The 27,516-nt window shown below is 41.3% G+C and overlaps 3 protein-coding genes across 18 annotated transcripts in view; 2 read left to right on the top strand and 1 right to left on the bottom strand.

Annotated features, from left to right (window-relative positions):
• MYO9B (myosin IXB) overlaps nucleotides 1–785 on the bottom strand; it is a 45,959-nt gene extending 45,174 nt beyond the window's left edge. For 3 of the 7 annotated variants that reach the window (XM_072845531.1, XM_072845530.1, XM_072845536.1), the window contains exon 1: nucleotides 465–784. The gene's annotated coding sequence lies outside the window, so the exon portion shown is untranslated. Of the gene's footprint in view, nucleotides 1–464 lie in introns of all 7 variants that reach the window. The other 4 variants (XM_072845533.1, XM_072845532.1, XM_072845535.1 and 1 more) reach the window with 3 other exon arrangements.
• HAUS8 (HAUS augmin like complex subunit 8) lies at nucleotides 454–10,820 on the top strand. 8 transcript variants are annotated; one of them, XM_072845543.1, is made up of 12 exons: nucleotides 1,280–1,323; nucleotides 1,405–1,475; nucleotides 1,583–1,638; nucleotides 1,948–2,044; nucleotides 2,752–2,865; nucleotides 3,390–3,472; nucleotides 4,120–4,191; nucleotides 4,714–4,872; nucleotides 5,770–5,911; nucleotides 6,979–7,120; nucleotides 7,901–8,045; nucleotides 9,535–10,820. In XM_072845543.1, the coding sequence occupies exons 1-11, from the start codon at nucleotides 1,301–1,303 to the stop codon at nucleotides 8,019–8,021; spliced, it is 1,080 nt and encodes a 359-aa protein (XP_072701644.1). In that variant the 5' UTR covers nucleotides 1,280–1,300; the 3' UTR covers nucleotides 8,022–8,045; nucleotides 9,535–10,820. The 8 variants fall into 8 exon arrangements, with proteins under 8 accessions (XP_072701651.1, XP_072701647.1, XP_072701650.1 ...); XM_072845545.1 differs by lacking the exon at nucleotides 9,535–10,820 and adding an exon at nucleotides 8,816–9,511; XM_072845544.1 differs by lacking the exon at nucleotides 9,535–10,820 and adding an exon at nucleotides 8,845–8,864.
• A 7,639-nt stretch (nucleotides 10,821–18,459) lies between these two features.
• Nucleotides 18,460–27,516, top strand: part of CPAMD8 (C3 and PZP like alpha-2-macroglobulin domain containing 8) — a 57,384-nt gene continuing 48,327 nt past the window's right edge. For 2 of the 3 annotated variants that reach the window (XM_072845539.1, XM_072845537.1), the window contains exons 1-8: nucleotides 18,460–18,647; nucleotides 20,923–21,074; nucleotides 22,355–22,377; nucleotides 24,817–24,982; nucleotides 25,122–25,174; nucleotides 25,615–25,632; nucleotides 26,617–26,671; nucleotides 26,805–26,918. In XM_072845539.1, the coding sequence (XP_072701640.1) occupies nucleotides 18,565–18,647; nucleotides 20,923–21,074; nucleotides 22,355–22,377; nucleotides 24,817–24,982; nucleotides 25,122–25,174; nucleotides 25,615–25,632; nucleotides 26,617–26,671; nucleotides 26,805–26,918 (664 nt within the window). In that variant the 5' untranslated portion in view covers nucleotides 18,460–18,564. Of the gene's footprint in view, nucleotides 18,648–20,922; nucleotides 21,075–22,354; nucleotides 22,378–24,816; nucleotides 24,983–25,121; nucleotides 25,175–25,614; nucleotides 25,633–25,959; nucleotides 26,091–26,616; nucleotides 26,672–26,804; nucleotides 26,919–27,516 lie in introns of those variants that run through there. The other variant, XM_072845540.1, reaches the window with a different exon arrangement.

The following is a 27,516-nucleotide window of genomic DNA, read 5'->3' as shown; positions in this document are numbered from 1 at the left end:
GTCAGCAGCAACACATCTGCCATCCCGTCCGTTACAAGCCCACGCAGCCGCCCAGAAGCCAGGCACACCCCAACTTCAGCCTGCGCCTCATTCCGACCCCGAGCAGCGCCCCGCTCCAGCGCCCACCGCCCCGGCCGTCCCGAGGGGCGCGCCTGAGGAACGGCTCTAGGCCCCCAGGCTCCTGAGGGAAGCGGCGGAGCCCTATCGCTCCCGCCCGCCAGACCCCTGCTCCCGCCCGCCAGACCCCTACTCCCGCCCGCCTCGAACTCCCCCGCTCGCCCCACAGTGCCTCGCTACACCAGCCGTGGGGCTCGGTGAGCAACGCCGACCCGGCTCGATATGAGACTCGATCCCTCTGAGGCGCCACTACCACAGAGTTCGGTCGCTCATAGAGGAGGAAAGGGAGGAAGGAAGGAGAGCGGGCGCCCATCACGGACACAGGACCGCGCTTCGCCGCCGTTTACCTCAGCCGGTGGGTGAAGCGCTGGCGACCAGCACCGCCGCCCGCCACAGGCCCCGCCGAGGCGCCGCTCGCCACTTCCGGGTAGGGGGAGGCAGGGCGGCGCCCATTCAGTGCCGCGCGCGCACTGCGCATGCGCTCCCCCGCCCGCCTCCACCCTGCGGCGGGGCCGTGCGCGTCGCCGGGGTGGGAGGCGCGAAGCGTCGCCCGGGGTTGCGGCGGCCTGTGCTCGCCCCCGCCTGCGGTTCCCGACACAGCTTGGGAACGGGTGCTCGTGGGGAGCCAGGTGCTTTCTAAGGCAGGGCCCTGCGGCGCGGAGCGGGAGTGGGTGGATTCCTGTCAAAACCAAAGAACCCCAGTGCCGCCCTCGGCTGGGAGCGTCGCGTCCCGGCGCTGTGAGGTCTCCTGCTGCGGAGGCGGCGGTGTTGCTGGTGCTCACTGCCTTCCTCCAGCGATTTGTTAGGGCATTAGGGCAGAAGATCCTTAGCGAAGCCTTCTTGAGGTTCACCAGCTGAAGCGGCAGAGCGGCTCCCTCCCACCAAAAGCCTGGGGAAAGAACAACGTTTGGGGTCAGCCATGCCGTAGGCATTGCCAGGCCCTTATGTCTTGCTTTACCCTGGCGCTGAGGGGAGCGTAGCAGTTATCTGCAGGCGCAGCCCGGGTGGCAAGCGTTCCCCCGAAGCCACGGCCCTTCGGGAGGGGCCCCGGCCCGTGCGGTGTCGGCCCCGAGTGGGCCGGCGGTGACGGCTTGTTTCATTCCTCCGCGCCGCCGGGGGGCGCGCGGACTCCGTCCCCTGGAGCTCAGGGGCGGTGCTGCGCCTGCGCGGCGGTTCGAACGGGATGGCGGCTGAGGCAGCGGGAGGGTGAGAGAGGGGGAGCGTCTCGCCGCCCGTCTCCTCGCTCGTCGTCTGCTGCCGTTGTCATCTCCCGCTCTGTCTTTGCAGGATGTCCGCGCTGGCGAGAGACTCCGGTACTGCGGTGGCGAGCGGAGAAGTGTCTAAGAATAAGCGGAAAGGTAGCCATGGGATGAGGGGGGAGCCCGCTCTGACTGAGGCGCGGCGGGTCGCTGAGGCGGGAAGCGCGGCGGCGGGCCCGGCTGAGCTCTCTTTGCTTCTTCTTCAGGAGGAAGAATCGTGAAGTCTCGCTACCTGCAGTACGATAAGAAAGACGCCAAGAAGGTACTTGGACACCTCGCTGCCGGGCTCGAGGGTCTCTCAGTAAAGGATAGAAATGGTGTGAGGGGCGGCTCGGACTTGTGGAAACGGGACCTATGCGAAAAATGACTCTGCTGGGGTTATGAAGGAGTCGTGGTGTATTACTAGATGCAGACTGGGATGTGAACTTGGGACTGTCCTCAGGTGACTTGCAGAGCACCAAGACGCCCTGGGATTGTAGCTGGTTGTTGTCAGCATTAAAGTCGGAGGTAAGATATATTGCTGATGATGATTACTGCTTATGTTCAGTCTTTTCCGTTTCTTGATTGTCAGGATACTTCAGCGAATTCCTTTTCAACGTCTACTGCTAAACCATCTTCTGCAACTAAAACAAGATCAGTTCTTCCCCAGAAATGTAAAACTTCTGCCGGTAGGTTTTACCAGAATTTAAAAGCTCTTCTTTTGCGAATTTGTATTTCCAACTTGTGGAACTCTTAACAACTCTAAAACGTTGTTAAGAGGTGATATTTTGTGTTACTTACATCACTGCCAGTTATTATCTGTATACAAAGGGAATTAAGAAACTTGATGTGGGATTGAAAGGTGTAAACTGAAGCGCATTAAACTCTTTTCTGGACATTCTGATAGAGAACTAATCTGGAATTGAGTCATTGGGTTGTCTAAAATAAGCATAACTCTTGCCTTCTGCACGAGGCTTTGAACTATTTTCTTACTATGTCCTCACCATTGCCCTGCTTTTTTTCTTTAATCTTTTTAATAAACCCAGTATAAATGACTGAAAATCCCTGCCTGCAAAACAGTCCATTGTTATTTCTTTTGCAAGAATTGCGAAAGAATTTTCTGTTAAGACCTTAACTTGACTTGAAAATCCTGAAGAAATAACATTATTCCCTTTTCACATCTGAATGGTGGTGTTGAACTGTGAAATGTTTAAGAGCATCACTTTCTGAACTACCTTATCTTTAGGTAAGTTAGGGAGTATGCAAATGGTGTATATAAAGTAAATGTGTAAAAGTTTGTGTAAGGTTGCCGCATATTAGTGAAAGCATATATAATTGTGAACTTGTGCAGAATCTGTTCTAATTCTTTTAGTTTTATAACAACTTCTTTCTACAGGTGTTGTCCCTAGCTCATTAAATCAGAGTAGTTTTGAGAAAGGTGACTTGCAGTCTACTTTATTAGATGAAGATAAAAGTAGTCGACCGGACCTTGATCTTTCAGCTATTAATGGTAAGCTTCCACTCATACTCAATTTCTTGGTTTATTATTTTAACATATGTGTTGTAACTTGGTGATAAGTAACCCTTGTATTCTACTATATTCACAAAAGGATTTCGTTAAATAAGGTGAATGTTATTTCAAGTGTCTTTAAGCAGAGGTATTGAGACCTTCAGGGTTTAAATTAACCTCTCGATTTTTAGTATCTTTTGGGTGTTCTGTTCTTTTTTTTTAAGATCAAATATTAAAAACCAAAGTACTCTTAAGTCTTTATTCCTATAACAGATGGGTGTTAGATTATCAGCCCTTCTGAAAACTGTATCACATCTATCTGTAACTGTCACTTAAAGCTAAATGCTCATGTGATCCATGTCTTCTCATGAGTATCATCAGAGCCAGAAATAGAGCACAAGTCATCTTTACTGGTACACATAATAATTTTGAAATTATCTTTGCATTTGAAGAACCTGATGATATGTTGACCCACCCTCTGTGCTTTGGTAGAAGAGAGCAATAACTTTTCTGTTGTGATACAGATAAAACTGTCCGCAAAAAGAATCCTGGCTCAAACTCTGCTTGCAAAGGAGATGCAGGGACACGTCCAAAAACAAAAAAAGCGGTGAGTCTCACTGCTTTCGTTTGTTAAGCATATTTATTTTGAAATGTGTGAAATGAAGATTTTCTGTTTATCTTTAATCTTGATAACAACTTTGAGGTCCTGGGATGATCTAAACCCTTCTGGCGGAAGTCAGAGGATAAGTCTGTTCTACTGCTAGTGATGTTTGTTTTGTTTATCGGATGTCTTGACCCTCACGGAATTTTTGCTTACATTTCTTGTGGTAAAGAATCTGCTCCAATTGTAGCATCTCCTCAAGTTGATTCTTTTTGTATTCCTGTCCATACTTTTTAATTATATTACTTTACCTTTAAATATTTTCTGACATTTTTGCTCAGAAAACTAATACTGATTCAAACTAATTTGAAATGCCTTATTTAGGAATCTCATTCATCGTAGCACTGAAGCTTCAAGCTCTCTACCAGCGTTAGGAAAATCTGCTGAAAATGTTATAAAAAGTGGTGGAACAAAGAACAGAGAGGTATATTTAATTAACATGCATTGTTTAAAAACTCGAACTTTTTTCATTGAGCTGACTGTTGTGATGATGATGATTCCGGGCACGAATTGGACTTTCACTAATTTGAACATTCAAAAAATAATTGTGCAAACACCCAAACTGATCTAGTATATTCTTTTCTTTTCTGAAGGGAATTGATTCTGATGCTCTGATGGAAGAGCTGGAATCTCAGACACTGCTTTTAACTTACCTACGAGTAAAGGTAAGAGTCAGTCAAGTATTTGCTGTTTCAGATAGAAGAACTTGATATTGAGGAATTGTTTAATTTCTTGTCTATGCTTTCTGATCTGTAAAAGTTACATTTTTGTGACTTTATATGTTTATGGTTGTAAAACTGTATGACTTGCTTTGAAAACTCTCTTAGAGTGAATTCAGTGCCAGCTTATTAAGCTGGTGCTGGTTCCTCATGAAGTAGGGGTATGCAGAAGTTCTGGGAAAACCATGAGTGGGGGTGTTTGGAGTTCAAGGTTGAGGCAATTACTTTGTTCTTTGTTCACTCAGTGCTGTATATGTAGGTTTTTCCTTTGCAAAAAATATTAGCGGGGGTGGGGGAAGAAGATGGAGGGGGCTTTAACTATGATGTACTATGCTTATTGCATGAGGTCTCTGATTCATTAATTGAAGCTCTTTGACCTGGTCTCAGGTTTACATTTGTTTATTCAGAATACGTTAATTACTTAGATGTAGCATTACGTTAGTTGTGAATATTTTTTTGATGTAATAGGCAGGAAAAAATCTTGCCGAGCTGGAGAAAAAAGCAGAAAAAAACTTGTTAATGTTGTGTGAAGAAAAGGAGAGACAACAGGAGAAGCTCTGCGAGTTGAAGCGTGAAATTCTACTCAAAGAGAGAGAGCAGAAACTTGACGATGCATTAGACAAACAGGTAGGCTTTATTACAATTTATGCTTCTCCTATATTTAAACAAGCTCACTTATGAAGCAGTCCTTTATCCAGAGAAGATTTCTCTGCTTCTGTGGCCTGCTGGGGTACAATTTTATGCATCTTAAACAAAATAAGTATCTACTTCCTGTTGTGGCATGTAGTGCTCTCTAGTAACCTGAGCAAATGCTTTTGTCACTTTTTTGTTACTTTTTTGTTGTCCCTTGTGGATAGGCAGGAAGGAGAAGTTAGAGCTATTAGGCAAGGGGCAGCAATAGCACACTGGTTGCCAGAGCATTTTACAGTTGATGCACAGGAGATGCAAGTATCTTAAAACCATGTGAACATCCTGCAGTTAGGCAATTACAGTTATGGCTGGAGTTGAAATGCTAACCCTTAGATGAGAAGCGAACATCTTCTGTTCTTTATTTGTCCTATTTTCATATGTTAGACAGCAGTAGATCTGGCGTGGTTGTAAGAAGGCAAGTTTCTAATGAATAATTAATTTTTGAATAATTAATTTTCAAAACTGAACCTATGTTTGCTTTTAACAAATAGACACTGCAAAAATTAAACAAGACTTTTGTCTTTTGGAGAATACACTGTTAACTACAGTCAAGTATCAAATATAAAACACTTTGCCTGCTATGTTGCCAATACCTCTGAGCTACAGTAACAAGGAATCTGGTATTGGCCTAGGCATTTTGAGGCAGTAGAGGAAAACCTATTAAACCGCATGATAGGAGTATCATACCACAAACTTCTTGAATTCCTCTGTCAATGAGCATTTCAGAGTGGGATTTGGGGGTTTTTATAAATTATTTTTCTGTATTGAGCCAGGTCTGTAGTAACAAAATGGCTGCTTTTGAAGAAGTGTTGGTTCATCGTGTGTCTTTTTCAGATGGAAGTACTTTCTCCCCTTGTTCCTATTTGTGAACAGTTTAAAGAGCAATATAAAAGCTTTGCAGTTTCCCTGGATGCCACTAGACATGAATTACCCATAAAGAATATCCACATAGAAGGAGATATGCTAACATACCTTGGTATGAAAATTTGATTCATTAAATTTACTTCAGAAATAGTGTTTTTTTGGTATGCTAAAATTCTTACATTGTTATTACTAGATCTATCTGTGGCCACTGGAGGAATTTTGCGTGCTCTTAGAGCTTGTATGGACACTGGGCTGCAACATTAGTCACATGTTTTGCTATGAATAATTCTGGTCTCTGTTTAACCACTACACTGTACTTGAACAAGTTTTTACCTTGCAGCAGGAAAAAAATTAACTTTCTAAACTAGGGCAGTCTTCATATACACTTCCTTCAGCAAGTTTCTGTATCTTTTGACTATATTCATGGCATTCCTCGTCCTTCCTTGTTCTTAGTGGGTAAGCAAGTTGTAGAGTTACAGAAATACTGTGATCTCTTCTTGTTTCTGTGTTTGAGGGATAAAGTCACATGGGTAGACTTGCTCATGTTTCCTGTAGAACTAGAGCTTAAATATATTGTGTGATGTCTTGAATCAGAGAATGTTTAATAAATTAGAACTTGTGTTTTGTATTGAAGCCTGAACAAAAAGTTACATTTTTAAACTGCTGGTCTGCAAGAAACGAGATTCTTAAACCATTTAAAATAATCTTTCTTACACTTTAAAGAAATGGAAGAGGTTTATTGAAGAACTTAGAATTCTTGTAAGAAGGCTTGAAAGGAAATAAATACATATTTTTGGTTTGTGAATGCTGAAGGAAAGGACTGGATAAACATCATGTTGTCCGTACATGCCAATAGCAATATATGTACCTGGCCAGGGAATTTTGGATGTTTAAAACCTGTTTTTTCTCTTGCATTTGTCTTGTAAAAATCTTGGAGATACTCTAAATGAGAGCTTGATTAGCAATTTTAATAGCCTGTTGCTGGTGTTAGCCTTCATAGCTAAAAATAATTTGGTTTTCACAGTTTTCTCATGGCGTGTTTGTGAAAGCTGAACAAACAGTAGTTTTCCATCATCTAGTTCACCTGTCTCTGTGGTTACTCCAGCTATTAAGTAATCTTGTATTAACTGATGCCACTGCATGTGTTTTTGAATAATATTTTAACATCTCATATTGTAGATGAACTGCGGAAGCAGTTAACTATCACGCAGGAACTTCTGGCAGAAGTTATGCCAAGCTACTCGGAAGAAAGTGCAAAAGCATTTAGTGTACTGAAAGAGCTTAAAGAAGTGTCTCAGAAACTGGATAAAGAGCTTCAAAGGTATTTACAACAATGAGATTAAAAGACTCATTGGCTAAATATTCAGAGGAAAATCTATAGATCTCTCCAGAATATATCCAGAATGTATATTGGAGGAGGATTAATTGAGGGGATAGTAGCACTAAGTTTAATTGTTTGTAGCAGACATCTGTATTTCTGTCCCTACCCTACCTACAGTCAGTGTAAGTATGCTTGGGGTTTTTTGTTTGTGTGTTCTGAGTGAACTACTTTAGTGTGCCATTTGCTGACACTTTAGCTGAGAATTTCAGTGAGCAAGAATAGCCCTGGTGAAGTGCAAATACATAAGAGAGTGGAGAACTCCAAGAGACAGGAAAGTGAACTGGAAGCACTATGTCTTAAATAATAACCAGACAAATACATCATCCTTTAGGAGCTACAAGGAACACAGGAAAGGTTTTTTCCTCGAGTATTGTCTCAACAAATACAAGATATCACTGAGAGCATGAGGAAGAGATAAAACATGATAAATTTCCTTTCCTTCCTTCATTTCCCCAGAAGAGATTACAGCTAAAATCTTTGAAGATTGATAGACCATAAAGCCCTCTTGTTTTATGCGGAGGCATCTCCCCCTCCTGCAAACTGCCCTTCCTCTCCTCCAAATTCTAGCCTTTGGGAAGAAAATTCACATTTTACATTTTTTTTCTTCTGGTGGCTGCACGGTAGTAGAATGATGTGAATGTCCAGGTGCATAGCCTTTGGGGTTAAGCAGAAGTTGTTACCTTCCAGAGTAACTGATTTAGCTTGCTTAATTTGTTCCAGGAGCTTCACACAAGCGCAGAACCTGTCGTTTGAAGTTAGTAAAGAAGTTTCTCTGCATAACCAAAGAATATGTGAAGAGAATCATGGACTAGATGTTGTGAAACGCTGGTACTTCAACTAAGTTTGTGTATTGTTTTACTAATGGGTGGGTACTAACTCAATGCCAGCAGACTTGTTATCCTTTTACTTCTTGTATGAACATAGGACTTGTCCAAACTTTCAGTTATACCAGAATATGAAACCAGCAGCATGCATGCTTACTAATATAAGAAACAGAGTTTTCTTCTGCATGCTGTCCCATAAGGAGACATCTTTTTTTTTTTTTAACATGAATTTCTGTGACACCTTTTGCATCGCTTTCTGCCTTGACAATACTGAAAGGTAAATATTAAGAAATGTTATTCTTAGCAAATATGACCTATGCATTCTTAAACTTCTTGGTTTACTTTCTTGGAACTGGCTTCAAGTGCAGTGATTTGCATCTCTTTCCAAAGTAGTGTTCTGTAGAGGGCAACATGTCTGAATATAGATGTGGAATTGTGTACGTGGTACTGTGCATTTGCTGATCTCATCAGGAGACTCTGTAGGAATGTACAGGATGGTCATTGGTCACTCGGTGAACAAATTCTGGAGGAACTCCTAATTGTCCCTTATTTCTGGATTTGCTGAGAGGAAAGGCTATGTGGGTAGCAAGTAATGAGGCTGATGGTTGGAAGGAGCCTGGTCACTTGTAACAAGTGAAAAGTTTTGGTAACTTGTTGCCTAATTGTGTTGAAAACAAATTATTAAAATCATAAACGCTTTTGTATTAACCTGACATCTTTTCTTTAAGGACTTTTTTTTAATAATAAAGATTATTTTCCACTGCTATATCAATAGCCTTCATATTTGAATATCTTCACTGATCCCCTACAGAGCTTTTGTTTCCATCTGGGCTTACATAGGGCTAATACTACACAATAGAGCAGTGATGGACTTAGAGGCACTAACCAGTCCCAATGGCAAGCCATGACCTACTGGCACCCGAAGTGCTGAGGCCAGAAGAGTGTGAATGTGGAGAGAAACCTCAAACCTAACTACTGAGTAAGTGCCTGAGAGAGAGAGTGCTCTGTTATGAACATACACACCAGATGTGGCAGGTTTTTTTCAACGTACTTTCCGTTTTTGTACGTGGAATGCATTTCTCTCTAACAGGCATGCTGTATCCTGTATTTTTTTACCTGTGGAACCTTTCTGTGCTGGTTTTTCAAAAGCTTTGCTTTGTATTGTCTGCTTAGTGTTACGTTTCTGGCTTAAGCTGTGTCTGTAAAGCTTTTTGGCCTGCTCAAAAAATACTTGGAGCATTCTCCTTGTATACCTTGAAGTGCTATTCAGGCTTTACTCCTGGTATTACTAAGGGTCTAACTAGATTCTTGTCTCCTTTTATTAAAAATGAGGAGTAAATTAAGCTATAGTAACTGGATCAGTAAGATGTGCACTGGATGAGAAGTCAATATATAACGAACTATTAAGACTGTCCTTGTATGCAATATCAGTGTCATTTTTTTCACAGCAACTTATCCATGAGCCAGTAAGAGAGAAATGAGTTGTTTCAAGATACTCATCTGTTATTTCTTCTTCCTCAAACATGTTAGATGAACTGCACCTAGTAGCTTACCTGGGTGTGCTGCCATCGAGTCCATGAGTGCTGCACACAGGAGGGCCGTGCTCTGGGTCCAGAACATGAGCTGCACCTACAAAGTTGGCCACTGGATGGGGAACTTTGCTAAGCAGTCAAGTCATAGGTTAGCTGCAAATGAGTAGTCTGGTTTTGGTGGATGGAGATCTCGATAGAAGGGCTCCTGTATGATGAAACTGCTGGTCAAACAACTGTTTTTCTTAGGTTTGCATAATTGCTAGGATGTGTGTCCTCATGCCTTTAACCTGCTTATCGTAAGCGTGTCATTCTGAGACTCAGAAAGTTAAGAGGGTCTTCTTAAATATGAGAGGAGAGGAATGAAATGAAAATCAAGTTTATAGTGTCTTGATAATTCTGTCTCCGCACATACACAAGTCAGAATGTCTTTCCTAGGATTTCTTGATGGTAGACCTCATTGCTGGTCTAAAACAAAATTTTTTTTAATAAATACTTTTAAATTAAACCTGTCCTCTTCAGTCAAGTGACTTTCTACCATTGAGATACGAGTGTGTATATATATATACCCACCCAAATGTTACTTAAGCAACAGACAGCAATACGAATTTTCACTATAAAGTGAAGTGGAATGCTATTAGTTCTCTTCCCTGAAGAAGGGTGGCGGAGAAAGGTTCTGCTTGCTGTGATCGCAGTTAAAGGCTCTAAATCTTCTGGGGAAGTAGTTCATCCTCGCTGCTGCAGGTGGCAGTCATTATCTATACAGCAAGCCTACGACGAAGTGGGAGTCCTGGAGCTAAAGGCCAACTGCATGTACAAAACAAGAAAATGCTTGGGGATGTGCACTTATTGTTTCAGAAGACTCATAGGCAGTGATTTGAGCATTCTGGCCATTCTTTTCCTTAAATTGAACACTTGTGTAATTCTTTGTACAAATGGTAGAACAAGTGTTAGATAAAGCAGCTCAGCCTCTCCGGGAAAGGGTTTTAAACTGTTTTGAACTGAGATTTTTCTATCTTGATTTTCCTGAAGGTTCTTTCTAAGTGGTTCTGTTTTGGCTCTTTGCAGAAGTGTTTTAGCCTCCTCCACCTTGAAATAGCCACAGATATTAGAAGCTGTCTTATTTAACACTGTACAAACAACAACAACAAAGAACTGCAGAATCACTGGAGCAGGAGATAAACAGATGTGACACCACTTATTTTGTATTTTCCACTTATTTTCTGGCAGTCACATGCTCTGAATCTGCTTGGAGTCCTAAACAACTTAAGGGCACTTTTTATTCAGGTTATTGATCTCTTCTTGTTTGTTTTTTTTGTTTTGTTTTGTTTATAACCTAGAATTAATAGTGTTCTCCCTCTGTAACTTGTATCAATGTAGATTTATCTTCTATCTGAACTTGTGGTTTCATATCATAAAGGCTATCTGAACTTGCAGTACTTGTTACCTATGGATTAATCTTTTAGGCCAGAAGTTGATATTGACCATTTGTTAACATTCATGTGTCCTAAGGTGCTTTTTTTCTTTTTTGAGGGGAGCTTTTTTTCTCTTCCAAAAGCTGAAAGCAATTGTGAAATGAGCCAGCTAGGTCGGAATGCCTGGGTGGGAAGGGGGGAGCACAGAAACATAAGTACTCGTCCCCTGCAAAATTCTCTCAATTGTCTAAAAAGCAATTGCCAAAGATAATTTTTAAGCTAGGTTTGCACTGCACTGATTGCCCTGCCTGGATTCTGGTGTTTCTTGGGGAGCTCTGACCACATTCTCTTCAGTTACACTGGTGTTGCCTGACTTTTGACCACCAGCTCAGGAGGGCCAAGCCAAAGCATGTTTTGCTGTAATTCCTGTGCTCTCTGTGATAGGGTCACCAGGGGTCACCGTAAGGGAGCATCCCTCTTTGCCTGTGGTGCACTGTAGTGGAGCTGCAGCCCAGGAGATAATCGAGGCCCGTTTGTCTCTTCACCACCCTCCCAACCCTACAATTCTTTGTTCACACTAGCTTCAAATGGAGCTGATTCTTTGCTCATCAACAGCAAGCAAGGAGCTCATGACCCCAGCAGATGTTTCTGCATTTTAGGCTAATGAGAACTTATTGGATTACTGCAGTCTTCCCTGCCTCGGAGTAAATACCACTTTGCTGGAGATCCGGAAACTCATACGGAATATGATAAACAAACTGCTGGCTGGACTGTGTGATTGCCAGGACATGAAAAGAGTTCCACAGCGGCAGAGGATCTAACAGCTCTGAAATGCACCACTGAGCCACACCAATTAAGAGCATTTCCAGTGATTATGTGAGCATTCCTGTTCAACTCACAGAAATTATTTTAGGTTGTTTCTTCTGCTACATTTGTGTGTGGACTGTAAAGCAAGCACAAGGATGGAGGACTGGGTTTGCAGAGTAGTCTCAAATGCCTCTGATCAGTTGCTTTTAAAATCTTTCTGTGATAAGCAAGACCTATTGAGTTTCCTGCTATTTCAAGATCTTAAATTTAATATGTTAGGGAAGCAAACACAATTTGCCTCTTAAGACATAGCTAATTTTTTTGTTTATGTAGATAATGTTGTTTGGAGATGGCCTGTAGGATATAAAAACATAATTCCTTGTTTTAATATCTACTGCATGTGGCGGTGGGAAGTTAAACAGCTGATTGAACAGTAGAGTTTTCGGGACTACTACCCAAAAAGATACTCTGTCTGTGGCACTTAATCCTTTCAGCACTCAGGCTTTGTTGTGTATTTCTTCAGAACTTTTTACACAGTATTTCAGTAACTGAAATGGTAAACAAGTAACTGTAGGAGTGCAGCACTGATCCCCAGCTAAATCAGGATGAAACTTACTGGCTTGACTATAAAGCAAAGCTAGTGCACTTCTACAACTTCAGCGTATTATGGACAGGGTAAGTATAGTATCTGTATAGGCAGAACCCAAAGATGTTGAGAGGCCTTAACCCTTTCTTGCTACCTTTTTTGTCTTGAGAAATTTGTCTTCACCTAACTGAACAAAATGGAATTTCTCAAGTTAATATGATTTGTATGATAAAAGGACACTTGTACCTGTTCCTAGTTAGAAGGGTGTCCAGCTGAATTTTGTATAATTGTTAAGTGTGGAGACTTCACAACCTCTCTAGATCCCTTATTTATGTATAAAACTTCCAACAAACACTAGACTATGCACAAACTTCTATCACATCAGTCATATGTAGAGGCTGAGTAGAGAACTGGGAAGTAATTTCTTACTAAATGTCTTAATGATGGCCACTTCTGATTAAGCACAGTGCTCTATTCCTGTTCTAAATCAGCATCTGCCCATATTAATGATTTCTTAATCCTATTTCAGTCATTTTGTCAGGAATTAAAGTGTTACACTACTCAGACCTCAGCCTCTCCTGTTCTGTAGATGATTAATAGGCATTTTTGACAGAACTATTTAATAATGATATTCTTGATTCTTCTGTTGTTATATGCTACTCAGATTATATTCTTATTTTGAAAGTGCTCTTTAATTAACCTTTCCTTGTAATTTTGTTCTAGAGATGCTTGTATTCCCAGGAGGCAGGATCAGTCTTGTTTCTACCACTCTGTATCTGGACTGATGTTGTAGTTTCTGTAAAAAGACATTATCCTCATTGCTGGTAAGCTTGCAGTAGTATGGCAACGCCAATAGGACACTTGTTTTGCAGTTATCAGTTTCTACATTAGATACCTCTGTTTGGCTAACAGAAAGGAGGCTGTCACAGAAACACAAAGGGAGAACAAACCTGGGAGTGAAAGAAATAGGTGTGGTTTTTTTACCATGAATATAATGCTGTAAAAATTAACTAAGACCTTATTCTTGGCTGGCAGTATGTAATGACTGGCATGAATGTTATTCCACTGGGAAGGGCGGACAAATGATTCTGGCTTCCCTAAGACAGATGACTATCAAAATCCCTAAGCCTAAGATGACTTGTCCGTTGTTTTTGTTTTTCACCCACCTTCTACTGAAATCTAGTGTGTACAGGACTTAATGTAAAACTAAATAATTAATAGCCTTGTTTTTACTGCAGTATCTTTTCTTATGTGCACAATTTACTCGTGTATTCTCAAAAATCTTTAAATAAGTGAGTATTACCTCCTGTGCCTTTAGGTCTGGTCATCTGTGTGACAAGTTAGTGATAACACTCAGGCTGAGGGAGTTAACAAGGGCTAATTACTAATGGCGTGATCCTACCACTTGATTCTTGTGAGTAGTCTTACTGATTTGAATTTTGCAGTTGAGGGGGAAAAAAGCAAAAGGAGGCACAGCTGAGAGTGGCAGTACTCAAGTATTAGTATTATTTAGAGTTTAGTGTTACCTCTATTTTGTTTGACAAATGCCTGTCTGATAATTTTAACATTGCACGTAGCTTATTTACTAGGTAGATGGGACATGGCAGGGGAATTCTTTCTTCTGCAGAGTAATGATGAGAAGAATGTACAGGCAGTCAGGATATAAATTGGATCCAGTCAGAACCAATACAGATGTATTCACACCTTCTATAAACTGCAGTCCCTCCCTCACCTTTCTGACACAGTAGTATAGCCATACCAATCCCACACACACTTTCAACCTGGACAACTGCCTGAGATTCCTAAAATTTCACGAGGAGCAGAATTACGTTTTTTGTAAACGAAATAAAAATCTGAACTATGCACAGTGCAAGCGGGTGGGTGAATATGACCCATAGATTTGACTGATGAATAGTTTTTATACATAAGCAGTTCTTACAGAACTTCCTTTAAACTCCTAACTATTACCAGATGTGGGTTGCAGGCGGCTGCTGGAATTCCAACACCTGTTGCATCACACTGAATAGGATTCATTTTGGCAGGCACAGAAAATTCCATTTCAGTAACTAAATAGTTTGAAATTATATCTAAAGCCTCCTTTTTTTTCAGACCAAGCTGATTCTAGCCTTATTTACAGGATTGCACATACTTTCATAATTAGAAGATGGTTTGCAGTCTTTAGAGACTGTAATTGCCTGATATTTCTTGTAGTCAGTAAATATCAAATAGAAAATCTTCAATTTGGAAGAAATCTCTCCTTTAAAAAAGTTAACAATGATTTAAAAGGGCTATACTCCACAGAATGATAATTTCTAGCTGTGATTTTGGAAACGTAGAAATACACTGGTTTGTGTTCAAAAATATTATAGCATTATGCTGAAGATGATGGAGTTCCATTTTAGAAGTGTACTCTGCTGCATTCATCAGTTCATTGCTGAATCATATTGCTTCTTCAAAGTCCATACCCAGAGCTTTTTCAAAGATAAAATGTGGGTGACTACAGAATGGATGTCCAGTGGCACTTTGTGGGTTTTTTGGTACATACCCCACAGATTTCAGGCATGAGTTTGTAAGGAGCCATTTGTGGGTCTGCTCTATAGAGAGGTATGAATTAAATGTAGAGATAATTATTTTTTTGAAAGCATGATGCTGTTTCACCCAAAACATACCTGATCTCTGCAGGACTATTATTGTTTTGATTGCTGCTGTGTTGTACATCAGTATAGGCTGCTATAGCATGAGAACAGCAGAGGTGCTTTGTTTTCATTTTGCTTCCTTATTGTCTTTAATCAAAGGATTCCAACATGGTATTAAGTGTTACCCTTAGGAAGGAGACTAACATTAGTATTGCTCCTTTGCAGACAGGAAAATATTGAGGCAGACAGGGTTCTGTGGATGTATCTGAGAATATGATGAAGCTGAAAAAGAATTTGGAATTACCAAATTTTGCTTTATCTTTGCATGTTTCGGTTTGTCTCAATTAAAAAAAAAAAAAAACAAAACCCAAACCAAAAAAACAAACACAAAAAAACAACTAAAACATTCCCACTTCAATGTACTTTCTAATAAGTTGCTTCTCATAAAGCCTAGCTGGTTTGCTTGGGAAATGACCTCTATGGTTCTAGAGTTTGAATGAGTTTGAATAAACTGAAGGAGAATGCAGCAGTAAGGAAGGATCCACTCTTTTAAATTTAGACAATCCAGCTATTTCCATTTCTAGTCAAGTTTCAAAGGCCGAGCTGTGTTATAAAACAGAGTTATTTTATTAAGAGTATCATAAACTGAAGTGCGACCTAGGTTTGTCAGAGTTGGTGCAAGTAAATGTTGATCTCAGCTGCGCCATAGTTGCATTTAGTACGGAGAAAGATAAAGCTAATGCTCTAGCAAAACATTTGTAGAAAAATACAGCTCTTAAAAAATCTGAATGGCAGGCATTATACTTAATTCCATGTAAAACCAGTGTCATGTCAGTTGAACTGACATCACCCAAGGAATACTAGTGCAAGGTTTGTGGAGAGTGTTAATGTCTTAAACTAATTAACAGAATCTAACAAAATACATTACCTGTTCTTACAGCTACTGCCTCACTTCTATCCTTGACCTTCACAGCCAGTACAAGCTAGTACATAGCCAATACAACCCCTAGTACAAGAACAGTGCCATTTGAGTGCAGTTATACATTTCTGAGGGATGGGAGATCAGAGGAAAAGCCCTATATACTTTAAAGATGGAGAGGAAAGATGTGTTAGGAGGGCCTCTTTTTGACTTCATGCTTTCTTGCATGTGTCTTCAATTTTGAGCAAACAAAAGAGTCCCTTGGTAGCTCTTGCAGCGTTGTTTTGTCATGTGAAGATACATGAGCAATGAAGTGAGCAGGAGAGGAGCAGTTGTGCTTAAATAGCACAGCAGCAAGCAAAATGGATTCAGCTTACATAATATTAAAAACTGAAGCTGCTCCAAGACATTCTGCAACTCCTCCCACAGATGAGCTAGAGCTAGAAAAATCCCATTAAAAATAAATACAAATAACCTTTCCCAAGGTGGTGAACAATCTTTAAAAACTTCTTGTTCAGTAGTGAGAGCATAATTCTGATGTTCTTAGTGTATTGAATAAAACTCCTTCAATTCTCTACCTTGCTCTTGACAATTAGGGCAAGTCTTAAGACAGGATCTGTAGACAAACACTAGTAAAGGATTGTCGATGTAAGAAGAGTGGTTTAAATAGGCAATTTCTTTAAAACCTAAACCTGCTTGGCTGTGATTTTAACTGTTGTGTCCAATCCTAAAAACTGTAATGAGCCTTGTGAAATACAGAGTCCTTTTGATGCGAGACTGTTGTTTAAGTTGTCTGGTATAAAGAATTTTCAGGTGAGGCATACTTTTAAAAGCCGTAGCCTGGCTTTTCTCTTTTTTTTTTTTTTTTTTTAATTTGACAAAATCTGTTCCCCCTTCTTCTAAACTTGTTATGCCTCTCCACAAAAATAAGACAAGGCTGATTTAAGATAGGTTTAGGTAGGAAAATGTAGCCACATCTAGCAGTGTTATCCATTACTGAAGATACTCTGTACTTATCAAAAAGCTACTGAGTTAATGATTTTTTTTATTTATTTTTAAGAGAAGTCATATTAAAATTAGTGTTGGTTTCAAACAAGATAAAAATTTAGGCACCATTTTGTTGCTCTCCTGGCTATGGGACTGATAAGCCTCTGAAGTCTTATTGCTGAAGTAGTCAGGGAAACTCACTCCTTTTGATGACTTTGTGTTCTTAGGGAATGGACTGACTTGCAGAAAATGTTAGCTAGTAATGATACTGCTAAAATATATGGTGATCGAAATAATTTTAAGAGGGAGAAAAATTATTTGAAAAGTTGAGCACCTTTAGCAACTTGATTTGCTGGTTTTCTTGTCAGAAGCTAGAGGAAAGGGCCTTTGGTATACTATCGAGTTGACTTTTGGATACAAATTTGTATTTTTGCTAAATAAAATGCTGGGCTCCATATAAGTGATTTTTAGAAGAAATGGAGCTGAGGTTCAAATAACGGAGCTCACTGAGAAAAAAAAATAGTATTTCATAATTGTTTTTCTGTTCTCCTAGTAGTTTACCTTAAGCCAGGTCTGTAGTGTTGGGGGGAAAAAAAATACGACTCAAACTACCTGCGTTGAGGGTTTTAATTTATTCCTGGAGGGAGAGTTCAGCTCTGTTGAAGCACATCTGGGATCGTGGGTTGTCTCCAGCAAGGATCGGAGAAATCATTCCTTGGTATCTATATGCAGCGTTTAATCCATCGCTGTGAGACATGGCGTTTATTCTGTCACCTTGAATCTCTGCTGTTGCTTCGGAGATGCTTTTCCCTGATCTGTGTAAGCTCTACTCTTAGGCTGCACCCTCTTCTTCAGACTGGTGTAGTGAGAGCTCCCCCTCCTGTCTCAAGCCCCTGTAACCACTGGCTGGGACAGAGGGATGGAGATGGATAGATTAGGGCCTAGGGATGGAGGAGGATGGAGTAGCATCCGTCCCGGCGCTGGATTTTGAGTTGGAAAGCAGTTCTTTGGCAGTGCTCAGTGGAGCGCCTCGGAGTGCAAAGGCTCAGTTAGTGGGACCGGCCCGTGCAGGGGGTGCTGTGCCCTGGTCCAAGTTGATGGGACCTTTAGGAACCTAAGCTTTTGCAGCTCTTGTGTCTGCGTGAGGCACACCGGCACCTTCAGCGACTCGAGGAGGAAGGCAGAGAGCTCGGGCAGGTGGTCTCCCGGGGCTGGTCGGGCTCGGTAGAAGAGGAGCCGATGCCGTAGCAGCCCTCAGGGAAGAAGGCCGGCCGGGCTAGTCTGTCAGGGCTGCAGAGAGGATGATGACGGTGAGGAGCGGTGGCTGGAGCCGGGAACCCGCCGGGGCCTGGCGCCGGGCGGGCAGCGCACCTGGGACCGGGCGGGGGCAGGCTGCTGCCCGGGGCCGAGAGGCGGAGGTGCGGGGCCCGGCCCCCTCCCCCGGTGCACGCTGTCAGGAGCAGGCGGGGAGCCGCAGACAAAGAGCCGGGGCCGGAGCCGAGCGGGCACCGGGGCCAGGAGGGGGCGGCCCGGGGGCGGGGACGCGGCGGGGGCGGCGGCCAGAGGCACCGGGGAGCCGAGCCCGGGAGCGGGGCGGCGGGGAAGCTCGGGCTGCGCTCGCCGGGAACAAAAGGCTCCTCCTGCCCGCGGAGAGCGCCGTGGCCTGGGGCTCCGGAGCACCATGCCCCGCAAGGAGCCCGGCTGCGCCTGGGGGGTCTTCCTGACCCTCTGCAGCCTGAGCGCAGCCCAGCCCCGGGAGAGACAGTAAGTACCGGGAGGAGGTCGCGCACCCTGCGGCGGGCGGGGACCCTCGTCGGCCCGCGGGCAGCCTCCCCGTAAAGGGTGGCGGGGGGGACGAACCCCTCTGCTCTGCGAGGGGCTCCGGGAGTGGCTGCACCAGCCACTTAACAAAGCCTTCGAAAAGTCCCCTGGAGGGGCTGGGGTCGGGGAGGCGAGCTGCGGCGGTTCCCGAGCCGAGCAGCACGTTTGTACTCGCCGGTGCAAAAGTGCATAGCACAGGGAAAGGGGGGGAGAAAAAAAAGAAGAAAGCCTCCTTAGAAATACCTGCCTCTAGCTCCTCCAGCGAGCGGCTGCAAAGCTTTTATCTGCAAACAATTATTTAAGGAATCCGGGGTGTTGCGCAGGGGCTGCTGTTGTGCTTGGGATAGCTGAAGGTAATGTTGGTTGCTCCCGAAGAGCATGTGAAGCATTCTTGTGGGGAAAATCATGCGGGGAAAGTTCTCTGGCTTTTAGAAATTGAATCCACAGCTCGTTCCAGTGTGTTTAGGTTGACTTTGATTAAGGTTTACTTTGTTCTTTATCCCTAGCTTATTATAGCCCGTCAACATCGTGAATAGCTGCATTAACTGACTGCCATGGAGAACTTATTTTCACTTGCTTACTAGAAAATATTTCACGTCCTGCCAAGTTTTGGTATAACCTGACAGAGCTGTTAGTCAAATGTGCTTAAAAGATCTGTCCGGTCACTGTCAAGTTAACTGTTTAATTGCCAAGTTAAATATTTAATAATCAAATGCCAATTATTAAGTGAATTAAATAGCCATATCAGCGGACTGATACTTCAGAAAGAGTTGCAGCAATTTAGAACAATGTGAATACATGTGCTTCACATATGGCACTGGAGTGCTGTGCTTATGTGACAGTTTGAATCTAATCATTTCATACTGGATGCAGATGGTACTCTTTCTCCCTCTGCAACTGCATCAGCTATGTCTTTCTTACCAAGAATTTGCAGGCTAAGTAGTAACTTTTTATTGTTATTTATTATCGTTCTGATGAACTTTCAAACCTGGCAACCATAAGGTTTTGAATCTGCAAGTACCCCATGCAATTTAACTCAAATGCCACAGAGATCTGAACTTCCTTTGGGGGTAATGGGATCTCCATGGCAATGAGGCCTGCTGAGAGAGAAACATGGGGTTGGAATTTGATAAAAGATGACTTGGGGGCTGTAAAACACCATCATCCTCATCCCAAAGTGATAATTAATCATGAACTAAAGCAACCTGGCTCATGGAACTGTAGAAAGGCATGGACTGAGAAACTGGGCTTAAAGAGTCATGTGAGGAATTGCCTTGTTTTAAAAAATCCTTTTGGGTAGGAAAAAACCCAGAAAGGTGTGTCATGAAGAGAATGTAAATGTGTTGCTTACAGCCCAACGCATCAAAGAGCTCAGAGTCTGTAATGCTTTGAGTTGACAAGTTCATGGCATGGTGCCATTCAGCACAGAGGAATGGTACAGATTCCATTCAGAAACACAAGGATTGTAGTATGTATGGGAGGTCGTCTAGGGTGGCTTTAAAACTGTGTGTGTGCCGGCTAAAATAATTCCTTTTTGCTGGGGTTTTGAAACTTGCAGGATATAATTGTTTGAACAAAAAAGTGGTAGCAGAACTAAGAATTGGAGCCCAATCTTGTAACTGCAGTTTCTGGGCTGCTTCTGTATAAATTGGAAGTTTAGATGTGTTACATGTATATGAGCCTGACCTTTAGAAAGTGCTGAGTATCAGCACTAAGAGTCACTTCTTTTTGTATATATCAAGTTGAACTATGAAAGCGGAGCCATGAAAAATAATTGAGGCAAAAATGTCAGAAGTATCTAAATGGTTTCAAAACAAAGCATTATCTACAAAGGTCTACTGGAGGTTCAGGTACCTCCTTATTCTTTCATGAACTTCAGACTTTTTATGATTAGCTAGTTGTATATTTAGTTTGTTTATATATAATATATAAATAAATTTATATAATTTGATGCAATTATAATATGATGCAATAAACATCAGTATTACTGTTTTTGTTTAAATACTAAGGATTTGTAAGCCACTTAGGCTCTGTTCATTTCTATGTGCGTTCTGTGTTCATTTTATGCGTATTAGATATAGGCTCAGACAAATGTGACCCTACAGGGGCAAATATGTTAGTCTGTTCTTTTCCTTTTGATATACATAAAGTGGCTTACAAATAAAGATCACACTCTTGTTGCTGTTCTTGACCATCCGCTTCCAATTTTGCTCCTCAGGGGCTATTTGATTGCAGCACCTTCTGTTTTCCGATCTGGGGTTGAGGAAGCTATAAGCGTAACCATCTTTAACACTGTCAAGGAGACAACAGTCCAGATTCAGTTAGTAGTCAAAGGAGAAACTGTGTCACGAGGCCATGGAACAGTTCTGGGTAAGTTCCCGTTATTCTGAACTTAACTGGTTTATAAGTCGAGGTGCTGTGGGAGCACGTCGGTATCTTGGAGAATTGCTTTAGGTGATAAGGGAACTGGAACCAAACTAATATTTAATTCACTGACTACTGCTAAACATTCTCAGCTGATTGTGCTAATGTGGTTTTGATGTATGTGATCTCAAACATCCAAGGCTGATAATTTTGGAACACCAAGACATACAGAGACCCTGGATAATTGATATTCAAGAGTTTTATAGTGAATATCTTTCCTTTTGAAACCTGAATGTTTGACACTGGGGAGCTGTATAAGGAATAAGATAAGTTAACTTCAAAGAAAAATGTAAAATCTACAACATCATAATCTTCTACCCTTATTTTAAAATGAGTGCTGGAAATGCAATCTCCCCATCTTCAAGACTGAGTATTGCTGAGAGAGGCGGTAATATTTGTGCAGTCGGATAAGTCTTTGAAATCCAAGACAGATACCTCTCTGTCCTGTGTGTAAAGACAAAAAGTGTTTTGATTATGTTCAACTTAATACTGAATGAATTTACATTAGTGAAAATGAGGTCCAGTAGCGCTGTTCTACCGCTGCTGGTAGTGGTGTAAGCTGTAATGTAGACAAGGCTCAGGGAATCAGGCTCTTTAACCATCATGTTTTAACCCTTCTGTGTGTAAAAACTGGGAGTTATATAAAAGCCATTTCCTTTCTTGGAACAGATTGTCTCTGGTTTTATCCTCCCCTTGTCGTCTTTGAAATTGGCCAACAATTGCTAAGTAATTCAAAGGGAGTGATGCTTACACATGTGGACAACATATGCTAAAGAGAAATCTTAGGTATGGCTGTATCCAGCAATCAAAATAGATTCTATGAGTGTTTGTTTTGAGAATTATTCAAGTCCCAAAAGAGGCCAGGTCCTTTTTACAGCAAAATGCTTCTGTAAGCATAGGATGCCCTGTGCTGAAACCTCAGCCTTGCTGGTACTCTCTAACCATAGAGCACTTTGCAGTTTACCTTGGGCAAAAATTGTAAATAAATGTGGACCAAGTTTATTTTGGAGAACTCTACTAGGTCTGACTTGGCTCATCCTGCAGATTATTTTACACAGTGCAGGAAGATTACTTCAGGTGAAATCGTCATGAAGGAATATTGCAGTTAGCAGCTCTGTGACATGGGGTCTCCTTTCACTCAACTGCAAATGTCTAAAACTTTAGTGCCTTAGCTTGAGAAGAATAATCTCTCTCTCTCTCTCTCTCTCTCTCTCTCTCTCTCTCAGATAAAGGAACAATTAAACTGAAGGTGAGTGTCAATTCTTTTAAGGTGTTTTTGATGAAAACATGAGGGACTTGCCTTCAACCACATCAGGCATTGCTCTCTGAGCAGCTGTGGCACAAATACAGGTCACATTCTGGTGCACACGCTAAGGAGGAAGCAACCTTCGCAAGAGGAAGAGTGGAGAGTGAAAAGAACAAAGCTTAATCCATCACAGCTCATCTGTCAGGCCCTTACACCACTGAAGAAAATCAGTGGCTGAATCCGTGTCTCATTGCTCAACATAAAGTTCTATGTTGTGATTATTTTATAAGAATGGCAGCACATATTGCTATGTAAGTGACGTGGAGCATTGGACAGGCCACAGAAATCCATAGAAGTGGCAGGTTATTGAACATTGTGTCTCTGCTAGTTATTCTGGTACTACTATATTATTTAAAAAACATAGGCTTTCACCAGTTTTGTCTGCATGTTAGCCTTTGGCATGAGTAATATTTTTGCCACCAGCATAGTCCATAAAATGAAGCTTAGCCATACTAAAGAGATGGAGGGAACGAGAACAACTTTTTATTTCCAAAGAGGATTTGTAGTGGAGTGAAATGATGATGAACTTAAATACAATTCTGGCAGAGAGTTCCAGTAGCCATTAAAAAGAAATTAGATATGCTTACCTTAGTAAATCACACTTTTTAAAGCAATATCTGGCTTTGTTTGAATCCCTAGGATACTGGAGATGTGGGGTGCAGTGAAAAGTAGTCATTCTTACAGCAGAAAGATATCCTCTGAAAGATCTCCCCTGCTTTGCACCTTGTGTGAGTTATCCTTCCTCATGCCAAGGAGTGAGCTAAATGCTACCAGTTCAGAGTTCACTGTTCATTGAAAGAAGTAATTTAGTTTATGCTGTATGTAGGACTAAGTGATACCATACAGAGAAAAATGAAGCCATTCTCATGGTTTCTGTGAGACAATTTGGCTGTGCTTCCATGCTGGTACAGGACCTTTATCTCCATCCCTCTTCCTAGATATTTGGAAACTGGGATGTAAATTCAAAGCAATATGAGTTTTCAGTCTTGTTGTTGATTAAGCACCATCAAAACATTTGGAACTGGAAGAAGTGCATTATGTTTGGTGATTTGCCATGGAAGATTATTACTTCAAATGCAGGAAGACAGGACTGAAGAACACGTCTTAAAAGTGTTGGATCTCTTAACTTAGTCAGGACTTGCTTTGGATTTGTCACCTCTAATGGGAGGTAAATGGGGTGGGTGGAACAAATCATATAAATATTAAATTGTGACGTGCTTCTGGTCTAGCTAGTCATGACTAATCTGCTAGATTAATCACTGTAGCATATGACCCGGGGAAAAACCCTTCCATATTGCATCGCTGGCTCTTGACTGAAGCTGGTCGTGTCTGAATGAGCCATAAGAAAAACGGTCTGTTTTTTTTGCAGTGGATCCAGGTATTTGGGAACAGTTCTGTTGTACTGCTGTAGCACAGCATAGATGCCTTCACTGCACCTACTGCATCATCTACGTTATCATTGGCCTAAAAGTAAATTAAAGCCTTTGATTTACAGAGGTCTAACTAGCTTGGTGATGGTCTGTCATGACTGATTGGATCTCCTCTGCCTTGGTGGCATACCCCAGAGTTTTCTTTGCCTTCTCTGTAATTACTCTATGGCTGATGTTGATACTGCCCTGTCCTGCTCTGTCCTGTCCAGTTAAACTGTGTCTGGGAACTAGGTACTAGAAAGGCTTTGATACTTCCCCCCCTTTACTGGGCTAATACACAAATACATAAGTATCTATTCCTTTTGTTTCAAGAAGGTATAATACAGACCTATGTAATAGGGAACATCAGCAGTTATACCAAATGCTATAGATTTCTTTATCCAAAGACTGTAACTCACTATTGAGTAAAATCTGCAGTGTCATTGCTAATTTCGGTTTATTTTTTTCATTCTCAAATTATGACCTATTATCATAATATTTCTGCATTATCAGATTTTTTTACTTTGTAATTTTTAATTTGACATCATTTTAAAAGTCTTTTATTTCTCTGAGCAACTGGTTGAAAATGTGCAAACATGTATGTTTTGGTATTTTTTGTGGGGTTTTTTTCTCTTATCGGTAGAGCCGTGTCTTCCACAGCACGGTTGATTTCCCCATGTAACACACCTTCTTTACTGAAAGCTGCACATGTAGATCAAATATCACTTTGCTTGAGTGATAAAGAAAGGGTAGGAGAGAATTTCCTGACGTGTTTTTAGCATGACTTTGCCTTCTTTGAAGTTTATACATTGTAAAAGATCTAGTATGTTCTTCATTTTCTTTTTATTACTAACACATAGTTACACTGAAATGCAGCAGGTGGCTGCTCTTTGCTCACTTCAGTGACAATTATATTCCCCAGAAAGCTCAAAGGCTTTTCTGTGTCTTCCTCACCTTGTGGTCTATTTCCTAGGTGCCTTCAGGACTTCGTGGACAAGCACATCTAAAAGTCTGGGGCAACCGGCATCTAGCAGAAGGTGGCTACATTTTTCATAACTATACCACAGTAACCATTGATAGCAAAGGATCATCAGTGTTCATCCAGACTGATAAACCTGTCTATAAACCCAAGCAGAAAGGTAAAGTGACCTTGGAGAACTTGCCAGATGCTAGGGCTGCTTTCAAGCAAAACTTTTTTTCAAGAGTAGATTCTGGGATGAGATACCCTGTTCGGTGTCAGCTGTGATGACTAATAAATTTCCTTTTTTCCTTTTTTAGTGTTGATAAACCTCTTTATGGTGACTTCTGACTTGAGACCAGTCAATGACAGGGTAAAGAAAACTGTTTTCTTTCACACTGTAAAATATGATGGAATAGATGGCAGCCTGTATTTTATTCTAATGTACATTTATGCAGAAATATAATGGGATTTCTTGATCTTGTGGCATATCTTGTGATTGCTTGTTGTTATTTACAATTTATTTTTTTTTCATTTGGTCACATTACTGTTGAAGGAGAATACACAGTTTTGTAGTGCTAGCAAATACAATGTAACTATGCCAAAGCAATTAGAATTTTCAGAGACTTGCTCTCCATTTAGGTAATGCACAAAGTACTACTTTTCTAGTTAGATGTGTGAATGCATGTATGTTTCTCAGGCTACTCTTACCAAAGAAGAGATGTTTAAACTTTGTCACTTTGTGCATCATACCTTGCTTATGTCGACTCAGGAGTTCATCACAAGTTTTATTCTTTTTTTTTTTTCTTTCAGATTGAAGCTTATGTGGTGGTGAGTATCTGTCTGCCAGTCATCTAGCATGTCTCCTGTAGAGGCACAAGATTCTTGTAGCCTTAAGAGGAACAAGTCACACGTCTGTACCTTTTCAAGTCCATTATGGCCATTCCCAACTGTAACCTATGCCATTATCTGCATCCCTGTGTCTTTAACTGATCTTTGTGTCTTGCTTTTTTGTTATCACCGACAAATATACTTGTTTTCTACTTCTTCAGTTTCAGAAATCCATTCCCATTTTTCAGTCTGAGAAGAATTGGCTAGTTTCACTGGGGTTTATAAATGTAACAGTCCCACTCAATTTCTCCCTTCTTTTCAATGCAGACACACTCCTATCCTTCATCTGGCTGGGCTGATATAGCAGGGCCAATCTCATCTCTGCACCCAAACATTATGATAGTGGACAATAGAAATTCATGGCAAGGAAAGGGTGCTCCTGTCTTCTTCCTTATGAGGTGAATGAGAGGTTCCTTCTGTGTCTAGTCTTTTTTTTTTTTTTTTTTAAACCATGTGTTTTCTTTAGCTGTCAGCAAGCAGAAGAATTCACCCTCTTCTCTTGTTTGCATTCAGTCACAGATTTAATGCTGACAAAAACAGCGGGATTAATTTCATCTGACTTTGTCATCTAAAAATTGTCTTGCTAGTTGTACAGCTCCCTCTGTGAATAGAAAGAAAGTGTCTTCAGAGGCCAGTTCATCCCATCCAAAATAGGTGTCTTAAGACAGATGGAAGATCTGCCACTTGACAGTGCTTGTGTGCATTGGCTATAGAAGCAGTGCCCTTAAATGAGTACTGAATTTTAGAAAGCAAATACCCCCTGGTAAAGTATCTTCAGAAAATTTTTGACAGATGTTAGTTACATTCGAGCTGTTAGTGAAGTGTATGTATTACAAAATGAAGTTCTTTGTTGCAAACTGAGTTAAATGTATTGGTGATATTCATTTTCACTGTGATGTTTCTCATTCCTAAACCACTATGCAGGATCCTCGGGGGTCCCGTATGATAGAGTGGAGCAATTTGAAGCCATTTTGTTGTGGTAAGTATTGGATTTTTTTTTTCTCAGTGTACTGTTACTTGCCTTTGCTTCTGCTTATACCGAGTTGTGTTCAATAAACCTTGACAAAGGCTGATGAGTGACACAGTTCACAGTATGTTGTTTCCTTTTTCAGGTATTGTAAATATGAGTTTTCCTTTGTCTGATCAGCCAGTGTTTGGTGAATGGCTCATCTTTGCTGAAATGCAGGGGCACACATACAACAAATCCTTTGAAGTTCAGAAATATGGTGAGTTGTATCCAAATCAACTTTGACTATAATCGAAGCACATTTGGAAGAACAAAACATTATGAAATGTTTTTACTTGAGATGAAACACCTAAGAAATAACGCATTTAAAATGTAACGAGGAAAAATTCTTTAGAGACTATGTACTTCAGGGATATAGACACTTAAAACTTAACCAAGCCCTTTGTTCATGTCCTCCACACTTCATAAAGTAAAGGACCTGAAATGGAGTGTCATACTGCATGATTTATTCATGTAAGAAAGATTTAATTTTGCTTTGGAAAACTCTTCAAGATGCTTTGAGTCTGTCAGTGCTTTCCTTCCCTTCCCAGAGCCCTTCTTGGAATTCTGAATTCTTTTTTTGCTACCCCCCTTTTCAGTCTCAAAGTCCCTCTGTTTGATGAAAGGTGGACACTGTTACACCCAGCACACCATCTATGGCATCTGACCTGATCACACAAGCATTTATAGACACTGACAACTGCTAATACCATAGCTCTATTCCCAGTGCATTGTGGAGGAGTCAGTAGCGAGTTCTCCTCTTTACCATGTATCAAGAGAAAAAGCTTGGGCTCAAATCCTGGAACACAGATCCCTCT

This window comes from Ciconia boyciana, chromosome 24 (genome assembly GCF_034638445.1).
Source record: "Ciconia boyciana chromosome 24, ASM3463844v1, whole genome shotgun sequence".
Taxonomy (NCBI): domain Eukaryota; kingdom Metazoa; phylum Chordata; class Aves; order Ciconiiformes; family Ciconiidae; genus Ciconia; species Ciconia boyciana.
Note: the sequence above shows the minus strand (reverse complement) of the source record. Positions and strands in the feature narration are given on the sequence as shown.

Bases quoted from the DNA above. Each gene is read 5' to 3' on its own strand.
- HAUS8 (XM_072845543.1), top strand. From the start codon at position 1,301: ATGGCGGCTGAGGCAGCGGGAGG. The intron at 1,639-1,947 runs GTACTTGGACAC...CTTGATTGTCAG, and splicing joins ATAAGAAAGACGCCAAGAAG to GATACTTCAGCGAATTCCTT. The intron at 3,473-4,119 runs GTGAGTCTCACT...TCTTTTCTGAAG, and splicing joins GTCCAAAAACAAAAAAAGCG to GGAATTGATTCTGATGCTCT.